Raw genomic sequence first — 16,626 nt, 5'->3', positions numbered from 1 at the left:
ATTGCGGTCAGGTCAGATGCAGTTATTTTCTGGAGTCCATGTAACTATACAACCACCTGGCAGTGACTTCTGGTGCACAGGACACCAAAGCCATTACAGCATTGTATCAGCTCCGCATCTGATAGAGGAACCCAGTGTCTCAGTGGTCCCAAGCATGCTGCATTTATTCCTGTTGCATCCAGATTTCTGCTGCAGCCCAAAGGGCTATAATATGTGCATTATAGCTTTCAGCCTACCGCCTGCTGTATGATGGGCCGGTTTGGGCAATGCGCTCCTCACCTAATTATTTTTTATGTGGTGAGATGAAAACATAAAAAGACAGGTCCTTCTTTAATATGCAATTAGGGGTCACTTTATATAGGCCATGCAATGTTAATGGAATTTAGCAGCTTATAAATGTTTTTTAATTGCAAATAATTCATTGTAATTTATTGAATTAATTGTTTACTCTGAATTGCCTGCCTCCATTCCTGCACCTTCTAAGGCTTATTTTAAAGTCCTCCTTGCAGTTCTCATGCAAAGCAGGGCTGAAATATTCTTCTGAGGGCAGTAGCCCCCAGATTATTATTATTTAATTACTTAGTTATTTTCAGCCTTCCTGTTTTGGCCCTGGTGGCTGTTTTAGACTTGTATTTCTTAGGAAGTGAGTAGCCCACATCAACTCTCCTAAGCCAAATCAGCCTATGGTTTGGATGAATCTGGATCCAAACTGTCATTCACATCATGCCAAACTTTGGCCCTTTCATTTTAAGCTGGCTGTTCTATCTCTTAAAAATGGGAGTGACACTCTATACGTAGACAGAGCACCTGCTGATTTCAGTGGGAACTGCTTGAACTTGCTCTAGGGTTGCAGAGCTTTCAATATTTCTGCTGTCATTTTTGCTGTCTCCCATCATCTTCTTGAAGAAGCAAAGAGCAAAGCAGTGGGTATGTCTTAAAATGGCAGTGGGGGGAGAGTTGGGGTGTCTTGTCTCTACTGAGCTCCCTAACAGTGGTCATCTACAGAGATCCAAAGATCAAATCAGAGAGAGAAAACTAAGAAGAAAATGAATGAGGCATAAGTTTGGTTGACATCCCCCCGATCCCACCATGTGTGAGAGGGGACAAAAGTGACAAGTAAGATGCATCAATCACTGCTGGAAGCTGGTGGCTGTGTCTACCTACCTTTCTCACCCCTGGGACACATGGGCCCCACCACTTTCCATCTGCCCCACCGTGCTCTGCCCTCTCTCTGTGGTACAAGTTGTATGTGCTATGTCCTCGTCCTGCAAAACTGCCAAAAACCAGGTCTTTCCTTGGCATATCGTGCTTATCAGTTTTGTCCAACCCAACTATCTGATTTGATGGACAGCAAGCCCATGTGCAAGAGACTTCAGGTCCAGAAGTCAATGGAGAAAGCAGAAAGGAAGAAGGAGAAAAACTGGAAAATCATCTCCTGACTCTGCTGTTCTCAGCTGTTCTGCCTGGTCTGCTGTCTTTGGAAGGGAAACATTGACCATCCTCCCAACAGCCAGTCTGAGCAGAGTTTGAACTGCGAAGGCATCTTAAATGTTTCACCTTGTTCCTAAGGTCAGACGATGTGAACTTCTTTAAAATATCATAGCATCTTTCTGCTTTTAGCTTCAGTCTTTCTGGTGGAAAACAACACAAGGGGCAGCTTCTCACTTGCTTTTGGAAATGTCATGGCTTCACCTCATCATTCAGAGCCTACACAGGTGGGAGTCAGACTTACTGGGGAATGCGATGCTGCTCTTCTTCCAACAGAGAAACGCTGGCTGTCTGGACACAGGGTTTCCATCGCAGCACTGCCAAAAAACCCATGCCCCGTGTGGCTGGCAGGACTGTGCACTACCACGCTGGGCTTGGGGACAGAGGCACAGCCAGGGTTAAGGGTAGCTGAGATGCATATATCTTTAAAAAGTGACCATTATAAAAGTCATTGTGGGAGGGGACCTAAACCACGCTCAGTGGTACCGTGCTTTAAGGGGGGGGCAGCAATCTCAGCCACCCCACTGGAACCAGGCAGGACTCCGGTGTTGCTCCATAAATAAATTAAAAAAAAGATCCAAAAGCACTTATAAACTATCCACTATATTTGCTAGGATCAAACTACAGAAGCCAGGAGCTATGTCAGGAAGTGTCCTGCTGCTCTGTTTGCCCAAGTAAATGTGACCCAGCATGGCTTGTACCTGGTGATGCTGCAGGAGCTGCAGCAAGCCCAGAACAGCCTGGTCCAGGCCAACCTGTCCGCTCTGCTTTTGGTTTCTCCCACGCTTCTCCTGCCTATGTTCTCCTGCTAGGTCCCACATCACCCCTGCCCCAGGAGCTATTGAATGCAGTTCTCAGCCAGGTTTGTTTATGCCCATGATCCATGTTTGCATTAGAGAAATAAGGCACGCAGCAGCCGGCTAGCCTGAGAGCATGACATGCAGCTGCACGGCCAGCATCAGGACTGTGGCTCAGCTGCAGCTGCACAGTCAAACCAGGGATCCCAGATGAGGAGGAGAAAAAAAGATGCACAAAAGCATTACTTTAATGTCATGCTAAAGGCCACTGCTGTTGTGGAACCCTCAGTGCAGAGCCCATTCCAACACTGGGCAGGGACAGCCCCTTTTATAGCCTGGCTATAAAGAATTAATTTAAAAGCAGGATGTGGCCTTTATACCTCCTGATTTCTTTGTTCCCGTCATTAGCCTTTAAGCAGCAGCTCACTGTACTTGTGTTTTAGCTTAGCATAAAAACAGAGTGGTGGGGGAAAGGTGCGAGGCAGCGGGTGACGACTCCTGCTAGAGTGGTCACAGCGACAGATGTCGTAGATCAAAAAGCGCTCGTGTCTGTCACCTGGCACTGGCTGAGCGATGGCACGTGCAGTGCAGGGTGCAAGTGGGGTCACAGGGTACGCTGGGATATTAATGCACCAGGCTGGTGTTTGCTAGGAACTGGAATTTGGTCTTAAAACTTTCTTAGTGTGCAACTCATTGCGTACACTGCTAAATGTCTTCTTGTCACAGGAACAGCGCACTCGTGTCCCCTGCCATCACCCCAGGCAGGGCTGCGCTGCCAGTTTATGTTTCCTTTGACTGCTAAACTGTTCATTGCAAATTAATTCATAAATAATTCATTGGATGTTGCATTCTGTGCTTAAAAGTTCATTGTGTAGGTGGTGGGTTGTGGGTTTTCTTGGAAGTGACAGTGCTTTTCTCCTTTCTTTTTTCTTTGTTAATTGTGTGTGTGTGTGTATGTGTGCAGAGCTCCCATAACATTCCCAGCCTGATGGTTCCACTATAGATGTTTTAATGTCTTTATAGCAGACGATAGTTATTTTCAAATTTGGTTACTATGGTTCAAAATGATTGTGTTGCAAAAACTCTGTTTAGAGATTGGGGTTTATTGAAATACCCAAATACTTTTGGGAGTTGCTACAAACCCCTCAAAAATAACACTTTATTCAGAAATGTGTCTTCCCCATCCCCACACGCACGCGCACATTCTCACATTTCCCAGTCAGTTAGTATTCCTAAGCCTGCTGATACTGGAAAGCAATTAGAAGTTTTTCATCACCCTGGATTTTGCAGTCAGCTGCTTTGCAAAGGCAGGTTGTGTTTGCAGGGGCATTAAGATAAACGTGGCCCTCTCCGGGACAAACATCACCTCTTACACTGCTTATTTCAGCCCTGGGGCCTCCTTGGTTTGTTCCCATAAGAGCACTGAAACCCATATAAATATGTCATGTGGGACACACTGGGGTGAAAACTGTATCTCGTTCCTCCTGACAGACTTCTTGCCATGGCCAGGAGGGAATGTCTTGCTATGGAGCATCCCATGTGCTTCCACGGCTGTGTCCTGCCGTGCTGGGTGGAGCGGGACATTTCCCCATCACCCTGCCCCAGTCTTGAAAGCCTTGGGGATGCAGCAGTTTGCAGCCGTCAGGGCATGGTGCAGCCAACTCCAGCTGCAGCAGCTTCCATCAAAACCCCATTCCCCCAGGGCGAGAGATGTGGCACATTGGTGGGATGAAGGAGGGAAGCTCAGGCTAAGAGTGGCAGCCGTACAGAGATACAGCACCGCTTTTTGGCATGTGTAGGTACTGGGGCTTTTTTTGTGGTTTTTTTTTTGTGTTTATTTTGTTTTTTAGATCTCCCCAATCTGGCAAAGCAGATGGAAAACCCACATTCAACTAGTAAAATCCCATCTCAGTCATGTTGAGCATCCTTTGTCTGGCTGGGAGCTCTCAGCTACTAAACTCAAGCTGTAGGTAGAGTTTAGGCCAGGTAATGCAGATGTATTTTTTGTTGACAAGGTGCTGAAACACTGAGCAGCACTGAGGTCTTATTGTTTCCTACTTGTGGGTTATGCTGTCATTTAAAATATTTCTGTTTCCTAGCCTGAGTCAGGCAGTGGCAGGGCAACAGGGCTGTCGAGGAAGGAGAGGTGGGACCAGGAGCCCCAGGAATGGTCCAGCCCCGGCAGGAGCCCGGGCTGCCGCCAACTCTGCCTCTGCCTCTGCAGCTGCATGCTGCAGCGGGGGGAGCAGAAAACCAAGCCAAATGAGGTTATTTCAGAGATTTAAAAGGCGTTTTGTGTTTTTTTCCCCTTCCTACATGCACCCAGTGAATGGAGCGAAGCAGATGGTCACATGCATTCCTCAGCGAGGAGGCAGTGGGTTTTTTCTGCCTGCACTGCTGTGCTGCTTATAAGACTGAAAACAAAGCCTAGAATTAGGGAAAAAAAAATGTCCCTGTAGGTGTGAAAGGGAAAATACCACAGCTGATGTTACACAAGCTTAGTTGTATGATGGCCTGAAGCAGAGCTGTTATGTGAAGGGCTATTCACAACCCCAATTTTAAAAAGTGCAGATCATATCAGTAATCTATATTACAATAGCCTGATAGTGTTAATCAAATATTTAAAGACTACCTACACTCTGCTTTTTATTCTGAAATGACTGCAGAAAAGAGACAAGTTCTAGCTGCTGGCCAGACTTCTTGCCTTTTCTCTATTAAATGAGGCCATATAATTTTCCTCTGGGATACATTTGGCACTGGAGCTATTTAGGTCTGAACCTTCATCACTAAATTCAGGAGGATTTTTCTGTTCAGTTTAAGGAGAGAAGAATCAAGGTCACAGCACTGGAGAAAAACTGTTAAAAACAGATACTTCTCATCACTGATTTCTGGACACTGTTCATAAAAATAAAAATAATCACCCTGAACTTCAGCAGCAGCAACTTGTCTGTACTAGACTTAGATGAAAAATACAAAAACCTGGCTGCACATAAAATTTTAAAATGTTGAAGTTGTTATCATTTTACAGAGTATGAAATGGACTCATTTAATCTCTACGATTCTTTTCTGGTTTTGTAATTCTTTTTTTGTTTGGTTCATCTTTTCTGTTTGCTATTTAAGAAAAAAAATGAAACCATGAATTACCTATAGGGGTAGAAAGGAAAGAAAGCAAAAATTGGGAAGTATTTCTTAAAAAGTGAAAGGCAAGATACCTGGGAAGAAATTACAATTTGATAATTTTCCCAGGAGTCGATTTTGAAAGACAAATCCTGTTTTTAACTACGGCTTCCCAGGCTTTAAAAAATGGTTAACATACTGTTGCTACTGAGTACTGCACTTTGCATTTCTAGCATGGGGCACTGCAAATACGCTGCTGTTAAGGCTGAATTTCACAACTGCCCACTCCTTAAATCACAACACAGCTCCAGGCAGCTGATGAGGAATTGTATGGGACTGGGGAAGGATCCGGCTGCTGCCTGCCATGGCAGTGCTGGGTGCTGCCCATGCAGCTACGTAGAGCTGCATCTCCTGCGGGTGCTGCCCATGCAGCTACGTAGAGCTGCATCTCCTGCGGGTGCTGTGAAGTTCCTGCCAACATGCTTCTTAACGGGGGTTAATTCATGAATTATTTAACTGTCAGTTTGCTAGAAATTCCAAATCCAGGCCAAGAACTGCAGCTGAAATTCAGCTGAAAGGTGGCTTTTTCCTTTTTTTAAAAGTGCAAACAGTCCAAAACCCAGCGAGCGAGAGAAAGACTGTGCATGCCCACCGAACAGTACTGTGTGAACTTATTTGAAGTCTGGTAAACAGTAGCCCCTACAAACTGGTAAACAAGTATCCCTACAGCCTGGGTTTTGGCAGTGCCTCAGCTGCGAGGACTGGGCTTGTACTCTCTGTGCACTTGGAAGGCACGCACATCTTTTCAGCTGGATTGAATTCTTGCTATTTGTTCAGATAATGAGCCTCAATCAATGCTCTCATTTACTGACAAAATCCAGGGTGAGCAAATTCATATTTAAAACCCAGCTCCTGCAAAATGCCCTCACAAATCATTGCCTGGCATGTGCAGAGTCACCCATGAGCATCTGATTAGTTAGCCAATTAAAATAAAACTGATGGATTTTTAAAGCAGCCAGAGGTTTTCAAGAGGCTTTCTGTGAGTTGGTCCAGGCTGCTGTTTTTTTTTAATTTATTTATTTATTTATTTATTTTTTTGCAGGCAGGCTTGTGCTCGTGCTCCCCACGCTGTGCACAGGTAGGGGCTCATTCCCGGACGCATGCACCCACCTCCGGTCCCCCTTGGAAAACCTCGAGTTCCTGCTGGTTTGGAGCACAAGCAGCACCAGATCCCCTCTACCGAGAGAGGTACTGATCCTCTCTGAGAGGTTTCTGATGCTCAGGCAGAACCTCAATGCCTGCAACACTTCCTGGCTGTGAGACTCTCAAGCTAGGACAAGGGTGAGAAGTTCAACAAAACTGTAAGCAAGACAGTAACTCAATTTTCCCCAAAGGGAAGATTTTTTGTTTTGCTGACAACCGGTTTTCTTCCGACAGCCATCCGCAGAGATTCTCATTCCGTCCTCTACAGCATTTTTGGCATGAATATATCCAGGGACTTGATGCTGTGAAATGGATCACTACTGTGATCCAATCTGGCTTCTCCTACAGACATACAGACATATCCTACAGACATATCCTATCTGCAGCCTACAGACATACAAAAGTTTGCCATGCTCAAACAAACAAACAAAAAAACCTCAACACCTCCTTCCTTCTTAACAATCATTATTTTATTAATATATTTTACAAGATTGCAGTTGAAATCATTTAAATACAAATTTTTTTTATACAGAAAGTGTAATAAAGTTAAAATAGTTCCTTGTGTAATTCATAGCATTATTGCAATGCTTACAAAATTTTGCATAGAGTGTGCAAGGATTGATGTTATTTGATACAAAAAAAGCTTTATATTTTCCCACACAACCACACACATACATAAATTAAAAAGAAAAAAGCCAAACAAATCTGAATTTCTTAATGAGAACTGTGATAAGACTTTAAATTCATTTTGTCCTGTTTACACGATCAAGGTCATCGGTGGTTATCAGAGTAGAGGTCAGACAAGGTATTTTACCATCACAGATGAAAAGTGCTATAGCATATGGGTCATGCCTTTTATGCTACTGCTGTAGATGAATGGGGTTTTGCTTTGACTTGCACTGAATGTTGTTTTGCTGTTGGGTCTACCTACATGGAGCATTTGTTGCGTTAATATCGACAACTCTACTGGCATTCGTGCACAAGGAAACTAATTCAAACAAGGGGTGGGCAAAAAAAACCCCAAACCCAAACCCCAAAGGGATCTGAGTCAGATCCAGCAGGTCAATCCCTCCCCTGCTCCCAAACTACTGCATAGTGCAGATCCAGACCGAGATCTGGGTCACAGCTCAGGAAAACCTCTGATCTAGGGAGAAATCCAGGTGTGAATGCTGTCAACTGAGCCCTCCTTCAATCAACATAGTATATAATTGCTCAGATCTGCTCTTTATGAGGTTTCTGGCATGCTCTTACTCTGCTGAGCAAGGGCAGGATCTGTTCATCTCAACTTCTCGGCTCTCTCTGATAACCCACAAAAGGGGACGAGAAAGTGAATTCCTCCAGCAGCGCCTGCCCTGTGAAAGCCGCTCTGCAAAGAGCGCAGCCCTGCCCGGCCACCAGCGGGACCCGCAGACCCCTGGTGCCTGCCTGGCGAGAGCCCCTCCTTCCGCATTGCCCGCCGGATCTCCAGCTGAACTCCAGCATGGTTCGCGGTGGTGACAAGGAGCCAAGCTGGATGAACATGCCTCCATTTTCAGGCAGCGGCTTGAGCTCTTTATCTGCACCTACGTGACAGGGAAACCCCGGAGGCAGGAGGAGTCTCATGTCCCATGCTGCCCGCAGGAGCACCCAGGCTGTGGTTTAGACAGGGCAGCCAAACTCTTCGTTTTGATTTCACAAAAGGTGCTAAACATTTAGGGCCAAACCCTCAGGTGCTGTAGGTTACCGGTGAGTTAAATGGAGGCAAATCCTGATTTACACCAGCTGCAGAGTCAAATCCCTGCGCTGTGAGTGTCCCTGTTACACCGCTCCAGCCCAGTCTCCCAAGGCAGGCATCACGCCTCGCTGCTATTGCCAGTGCAGAGGACCTGGCAATGGGATGGAGATAAACGAGAAAGGCCAAAGCAACCCACCAGCCTCCCCCACCTCACAGGCTTCCTGAGTGGAGGCAGCGTACCGGGATACCCTCCCACGGCATCCCCTCGGATGCTGTACAGGTATTACCAGGACAAAGTGGTGGCTTTAAGAGCTGCTCAGCTGCACCTTCTGGAGTTACTGCTGCTGCCTTCGAGGTGGTCCAAGGCTTGTTAGAACAGCAGCCAGCAACTACCAGCATTATTTATACCACTTAGACTGTAGATACCTATCAGCTGTAAAATCATTAATACTGCCGAAGTGTTTCATTATCCGCTACATCAATAATAGCACTGATACCGAGTGCACAAGCCCAGAGGACGGCCCAGATGAAGACAAAATTATCAGGCTCTGGCTTAGCGAAGGAGCTAACTCCTTGCTCTACAGGCAGCTACCCTAGAGAAATCTAGCCGAAGTGTTGGGGGGTGGTGGTGTTTGCAGCTAAGTAAGTGTGGGAGAAATTCTAACAGCAACATTTTTTCATCTACAATACAGCCTTCGATAAAAATAGAACCGCCCACAAATAATTATTCTTTTGCTCTCCAGCGTGAGCCTGCCTCAAGATGTTTCAAGGACTCCGTTATGAGGAAATTTTTAAAAGACCAAAGAAACCGCATTGCTTTAGAAAGTGATAATGCATTTAGCAGTAGCAGGCTTCAGAATACTTTATCTCCTATCGGTGGTTAAGCCTTTTGAATGGGGCAAAAATGTGAGAGTACAATGCAATTTAAAATTCCTGTTACATACAAAGATGCACATGACCTATGCTTTGCAATGGGCCTATTCCTATAACGGTAAATATGTTAGAAATGGTGAGACTTTCCATTTGGGTAGAACATGATGAAGGCTCCAAAGAGTCCTTCTAATCTTAGAAGAAAAGACTGTTTAACTAAGGCTGCATGTTTTTATCTAAAGCATTTGGTAGCAGGGCACAATGTAAATATAACACTTCTGCACAAATTTCTCCTTTGGATATTTTCTCTTGCTGGCAGAAAGAATAAACCAACTAAATGCTAGACGAGCATACAACTACATGTTGCTTCACAGTGGACATATCCTTCCTATTTTTTAATACTGGTCAAAAACTAACAAAAACTCAATCCATGGAGATGAGTTGCCTTAAAGGAAATCTGGCTTCCTCTGAACAGGCAGCCTGTCGGTACCGACTGGTGGCAGAAAATCCCAGCTACCGTGTGGCTTTGAGCTGTAATAAGGTGAGACATTTCCTGGGATTTACAGGATTCCCCCAGGAATTACACTTGTAGCAAATTAATTTTTAAGGGACTTGCACCTCTAGTTTAAAGTGACTTGGATGGGAAATCTCGGTGGTGCGCTATGATTATATTTTCTTCTTCACTTCGGATAAAAATACTGCAGCTTTAAATATCCATCTTTTCCTGTATAAAGAAAGTGTGTTGCTTTTCACAAGGGCACAATACAATTCAAATGGTGGGACAAGAGAGTCTGAAGTGATAAAGCCTCAGGGCTGTATGTGCATAACCATGGACTTCTCAACCACAGCAGACTTAAAAGCTTTCTAAGTACAAGCTATTCACTGTAATTTCCATCTAAGCCCCAAGCCACTGTGGTTATTGTGGACGGAAACATCACCCTAGCAATCTTGAACCCAAGCTCTAAGTGGTTTCAGTGAGTAATTCTACTGTGCACCATGAAAGATCAAGCATAATTGCTACCGTATTTAGTAAAATGGATGTTATTAATCTGAAGTATAATAGTGTAAACAGACAGAGAAGTTTGCTGCCTTACAGTGATTAGGTTGATGTCTCTCGCCATTTCTTCCCCCTCCCTCCTACCTGCCTTGTTTAATTCACTGCACTCTTGCTTGAATAATCTCATCAGCGCCACATCGGTGTTTAACCCTTCTCCACTCACAGCCGTAAACTCCACTACATCAGCTGTGAAAACACTGCAATTGCAGCGCAGAATTTCCCTAAAAGTCCCAAATTTCACCTTAGTGCCACTGCTACACGCACGTTTTGGTTTTTGGGGGTATGCAAGATCAAGAAGCAACACGATGGGGGCTCGGGGGCTGCTGGCCACCTGCATGCAGCCCCATGTATGGCAGGACACCGGCCACCCAAATATTACACAGCAATTTCAGAACTGAGGAAAAAGGTTAAAATGGGGAAAACGGAAATATTGCCGGGGTTGTGTTCCTCAACAGCAATGGCAATAAAAAGGCTGGTATTTTCGCATTTGAAAAGCGCCAATCCAGCGCTTGGCAAAGCTTCACAGGAACGTGCCCTGCATTTGCTGGGGTGAATTCTGGATGATGACATTTCAAAATTTAAAATGTCAGCCATAAAAAAAAAAAAAGAAAAAAGAACACAGCCTCTAACTTTTTTTGTTTTTACTGTATGCACTTTTAAAATGAAATCATTACAGCAGTTACTCTTCTTCACCGAGCAGCTACTGGAGTTCCTGATCTGCTAATGCTCGAGTGCAGGTAAGTGAACAGCCAGTACCATTTACTCAGTTTATTTATACTTTCAGCCCAGGATGATGTCTTTTAGCGTTCTGGGTTATTTCTTCACATTTCAAATTTCAGGTAACCTTGCCCTCTGCACACATTTAAAAATTTTTCACATTATTTCCTTTTCTCCCGATTAACAAAGTTAGAGTTTTCTTGCCACTTTACTCTCAAATGCAGCTTGGTGAGAAACCTGTATTTTTCCTGCCCAGTTTGAAAAAGCACCATTAAAGTTAATGCATTTCAGATGTGAGGGCAACCAGAGAAGGGATGAATTTCTGTAAGTCTTTGGTCTTTGTCTCTCTCTCTTTTGCAATGTGAAACTTAAAGCCATAACAACAAATATAAAGAAAATTGGCTTTTGTTCTAAACAAGTGTATGTGAGCGTGCGTGTACATATACGTGTGTGTGTGCGCGCGCACATCTTATGACAACAAAAGCTAATTTCCTTTAAGAACATCTGTATTTGCAGACTAGGTGTGATGTGAACTAACCTGACGACTTCACAAGTTCCATAGGAATCTCTCTTTAAGCTTGGAGAAATTTCTAGGGAGGGTTTTTTTTATTTAGACATTATTTTGCTATACTGTATATTGCAGATGGTATTTTTAGGTTTATGCCTTAAACTTTTTTGTTTGTGCATATATGTGATATTTCTGATTAAAGGAAAAAACAAACCCCTCTCAAAATACAGCTGTTTGACAGCACATGACTGAGAGAACCAAATACAAATCATTCTCATGCATGCTTGTTTTTAAGAAAAAAGTGTACCTAGGAGAGGCCTTATACATATTTTAGTAGTTACTGTCTTCCCCGTCCCATTACTTCCTTTAGTATTAACATTTCTTTGTTCTCTTAAGCTACCCATTTCACTGACTACTGGGTAATATACTTCAAAAAGTGTAAAAAAAACCAACCAAACAAACAAAACACACAAAGAAACCTGGAGAATGGATACAGTTGTATAATCAGTATTAGCATCTCTGCTTTTGCTAATGGCAAAGCCTTTTGCTTTAGAAAAACCATCCTAACTCACCTGTAACAGCAGAAGGGCCATACACTACATATGGATAAGGTACCGGTGTACAGGTGAGCACTGACAGTCATCCTCCTGACTGCTTACTGAACTGTCACCTTTAAAGCAAATTTAACAATGTCCCGAAGCCCTATAAAGGTAAGAGTTACAATACATAAACACATTTATCTTTAACTGCAGTATTCAGGTTGCCTAAGGTATATCGACATTAGTATCACAGTCCCTTGATTAGCATTTCGTTGGGGTTTTAATGCTCACAGCTCCAATGCAGACTTGCACACAGTGATGAATTGGGGTTCGGTCCCACAGCCACCCCAAGGGCTGGCAGTGTTTCCACTGCCATCAGCGCCCTCAATTTTCACCTGTCCAGCTCCTCTCCTAGCTCAGGCCACAAAGTTGTCAGCATCTCTTCCATCAAGCTCAGTAGAAACAAATTCACCACCCACCCCAGCCTTGCCTTAGCGTTGGGAGGTAAAACTAAACTCCGGTTTGAGATAAATGTCACCTCCCCAAATAGCAAATGCTCAATTGAACTGAACTGCAGGCCCGATTCATAAAGAAATACACAAACCCTTGTTTGTTTTTGGCATTTTATCGACGGCAGGTAGAGGCACACAGATGAAATTCCAGCCAGGGAGGCTCTAGTTTAAATGGACTGAGGGAAAACCAACCCATACAGGTACAGCAACGGTGAGGGATTTCTGGGCAAGGCAGGAGGAAAAGGGACTCTTGTGCATTTGCCTCATCCAAGAGGTGAGTCAGTCGCTCCACAGCAGACCCCAACAACAAACTATGAAGCGTGAGATAGCTGGATGGGTTCGCATGCTGCTTTTTAAACAAAATGCCCGTTTTTCCCCTGGGGTCTCAGACACGCAGTCCCGTTTGCTCTGGTTTGCCACTCACTGAACAGCAGGGGACTCATCATGTGGCCAGCACAAGCGCAGGCAGCATCGCCTAAACCGCTGTCTTAAAACTCAAGTGGGGCTCAAATGATTTACAAGTCTCTATGCGGGGTCAATCTCTCTAGCAACAATTCCTCATCTTTCAACACAGCATATCATTTTATGCTTTTTAAGATGGAAACATGATTGTAAAATATACTGAAGCAACTAGAATTCCTTTACATAGACATAATTAAGGTACCCTTTGTTCACCTTGGAGAAGCGTCTGCAGTGATGGCACAGATGCGTAAGGTCATTCCCTAACAGCTCCCCCATAGAAATTCATACCAAAATAAACGGCTGAATGTCCTTAAGCAGTTTCATGGCCTTCGTGATACGAGAAGGTGACAACCTCATCCAAGAGCCCAGCTGAGAAGACCAGCCACTCAAAATTAATTTGTGGGGATGGAAATCCTCAGCAGAGCAGCCAGAGGGTGCATGGAGATGAGGGCTGAGCCACCAGCCTCGCGGGAGCGGAGCATGGGAATCGGGATGCAGCATGCCTGCTGGGTCAGTCCCTGCGTCCAGCCCTGCCTTTCTCACCACCATTAATACTCTCAGGGACGGGGAGGTTAATGCAACTCGGTTTCTGTACAGGGTACTCCTCCTGCAGCACGTCTTCGCGACTGCTCACATGGGATTTGTTTATGAATGGGGCCGTGCTTGCTATAAGGTTTGTGATCAGTATTAAATGAAACAGGGAAAAAAACTCTACAGTAAATGTAGGACTATGAATGGGACTTCAGTTGTGGTCCCAGAGGTAACATACACAGTATTTTGCTATATTTAACATGGTAAAAAAAAAAGTCTGTATCACTCTAGGTGCCCCTACAGTCTTAATGCATTTCATTAATATCTAAGTTGCACAACCAGTTCCCAAGACACCCTTCTGTCCCTCCCCCCAAATAAACTAGTTTTAATAACAAGATAAGTATGATGTGCTTCTCCTTGCTGAGTGCATTGACTTAAGGCATAGGCACAATTCCCCTCTTTGAACAGAGATGGTATAGTCCTGTGTCCCAATACAATTGTTATCCTGGGTGACCCTTTGCATTCAAACGTTGACTCAAGACATAATAATTACAGGAATCATTCATTAACAAATAGTTTGAATTCGTTAATTAATCGGAAAACTTTACTGAAATAAAAGTAGATCATTCCATCCTCTTTCAGGAATAAATTTTATGGGAGTGTTGCTTTGTTAGGCAGCAATACATCTAATCTAAACTTCATAGAAATCTTTCCTTTGAGTCCAGCTAGTTTTGGATTAAGCCAGAATTGTTCATTTAAAAAAAATAAATCAAACCCTGGTACTCTCCAGACCACAAGAAAATACATGGAAATCTGTAAAAAAGGAATGGGCTAAATTATTTCTAAATATTTCTGTCAGCTACATTTTTTTCTTGAAGATCGCTTGAAGAATACCAGCTTTGCTTAGATATCACTAGGGATGGGCACAGATCTGTCATATTTGCACATGAGGTAATATTTTCAAAAGCATCTCAGTGGCTTAGAAACCTTGCTGTCCTCGTGAGATTTACTGCGACTTGGACACTTTTGCAGTAATTAGTACATTTGTTTTTCCAGGATTTTTACATGCATGTGGATGCAATTATGGGTCAGAATTCAATGATCTGGGCTCTTCTCATTATTTTTCAAGACTTGAACTGTGGAATTAATGTTACCAGATCAGATTTCATGTTTTATCCTGCCCATAAGTGACTCCTGGACTTAAATAAAGAAAAATGCACCCATGAAGAGATTCAACCACAGAATTTTTGGGGCTCAAATTCTAGAGGAACCAGCACCCAAAGCCCTTGCTTTCCAGTAATCTGACTTTGTCACAATCTTTATAAATAATTTAAAAAAGTCTGTTTCATTGTCAGCATATCTGATATTTGCAGTCTCCACCAAATCTAAGTGACCTTGGACTGCATATTCTGAAAAGAAAGATGACAAAAATTCTGGCATAGCATTGATGATACACATCTAATTTGTATGAATTTCTCTGTGTCTATGGGTAGAATAGGTAATTTTCTCCATTTCTATAGGTATTGACAGGTAACGTCCGAATCTTAAATCTTTACACCTTCACATGGTATCTTAAATCTTTTCAAAATTAAAGGTGCTAATGGAGAGTGTGTAGGGTGATCCAGGACACCTATTAACTAAGGAGGTTCAGGATTTTTCTATTTTGTCCAACTTGCACAATTTTTTTCCTTCCAAGAACTACATGCAACACCAGTTTTGTTAGCACAGAGATGATTTTAGGTTAGGGTTAGAGCTGATGCATCACATCTGAATAGCACAAGGCATCCTTGGCCATGCACAGGCAAGTCTCAAACCCCTTTAGAAAAATACATGATTATTCCAGCAAGAGCTGGACTTTTCTACTGGCAAAGTGCAACCCATGCCTCCCAACAGGGAGCCATGCTTCAGGTGAAAATTAAAAGAGTGTAATTTAATCTCAGGTATCTTGGATCACTCTAGGAGATCAGTATAGCACATCTGGCTATTTTGTTGTGGGTTTTTTTTTTTTTTTTCATGCCACTGATTTAATGGTGTAAAAATAATCAGAGATGCTTCTCTTCCCTTTGTATGTTGGTGGGTGTACATCGGTTCCAGGGTCTTGCCCAGCCAGCAATCCCATTGCTCTGAGAACATGATCAAAAACGAGGGGTGATCATTAGACTATATTAATACGGAAGGGTCCAGGGGATCATCAAGTCCAATTCAGCAGATTGTACCAGTAAATTTTGGTGTGGGAAAGAGAAATGCTACACAAATGTAACAGGGTCACCCTGGGATTCCTTGTACTGAAACATCATTTTACACAGAGGATATATATATTTTATATATATATATTTATATATATATTCACACACACGCGCGCGCACACACAAAAAAAGTCTTTGATAGGCTTTCTGTGTTCTAGTAAAAATAGTTGGCAGCTGCAATCTGTGAGACCAGAACTGGCTTTTGTGCTGCCTGTGATGCCCCACTGCAAATCGTCTCTCAAAGGCAGACGCTTGTATTTATCTGGCAGGTCGAGCTACTGCCTGCCTGAGACAGAAACAACCTCCCATTGGGACACACACAGAGCTCGTAGATTTTTTGCCTGGACCCTGCAGAAGAGGAAGATCCTTGAGGCAAGTTAGGTAGTTTGATTTTTGCAGAATTCAACGTTATCTGAAGTCGGAGGCGGGGAAGAGAGAGAAAGAGAGAGAGAATTAGTAGAGAGACGTTATTTTTGATCTTGTGTTTAAAGAAGCTTCCTTCAGACAACTCGGCTGCTACAAAAGCTGGGTACGCAAGCGTATCAAGATGGGAAAGTCTGATACAAATCTGGGTGAGCATATGATCTGCCTTTACCACGAGCTACCTAAGACCTCCAGTTTGTGTCTGCTAATCTACCCACCATGTTTTCTTGGCTTGTAGCTTCCTGGGGCACCTCCGTGTTTGGGTTAACCCAACCAGAGGTACCCCACTGCTAGGTGGGGAGCGTGTATGGTTCACGTTTACGCAACGACTCTGCTCCTCCACTGGGACTTCTGGCAGTGATCCCATTGCTAGTTACACTTACAGGCTCACAGCACTAACTTTTATGTATATTTTATGTATACGTGTAACACTTTTATGTAT

At 43.6% G+C, this 16,626-nt stretch overlaps 1 protein-coding gene across 6 annotated transcripts in view; it reads right to left on the bottom strand.

The window, feature by feature from the left end:
- Positions 1-7,107: 7,107 nt before the first annotated feature.
- Positions 7,108-16,626, bottom strand: part of SGCD (sarcoglycan delta) — a 225,724-nt gene continuing 216,205 nt past the window's right edge. For 5 of the 6 annotated variants that reach the window (XM_072872319.1, XM_072872315.1, XM_072872317.1 and 2 more), the window contains exon 8: positions 7,108-16,173. In XM_072872319.1, the coding sequence (XP_072728420.1) occupies positions 16,000-16,173 (174 nt within the window). In that variant the 3' untranslated portion in view covers positions 7,108-15,999. The remainder of the gene's footprint in view (positions 16,174-16,626) is intronic. The other variant, XM_072872321.1, reaches the window with a different exon arrangement.

Source organism: Ciconia boyciana, chromosome 9, assembly GCF_034638445.1.
Source record: "Ciconia boyciana chromosome 9, ASM3463844v1, whole genome shotgun sequence".
NCBI lineage: Eukaryota > Metazoa > Chordata > Aves > Ciconiiformes > Ciconiidae > Ciconia > Ciconia boyciana.
Note: the sequence above shows the minus strand (reverse complement) of the source record. Positions and strands in the feature narration are given on the sequence as shown.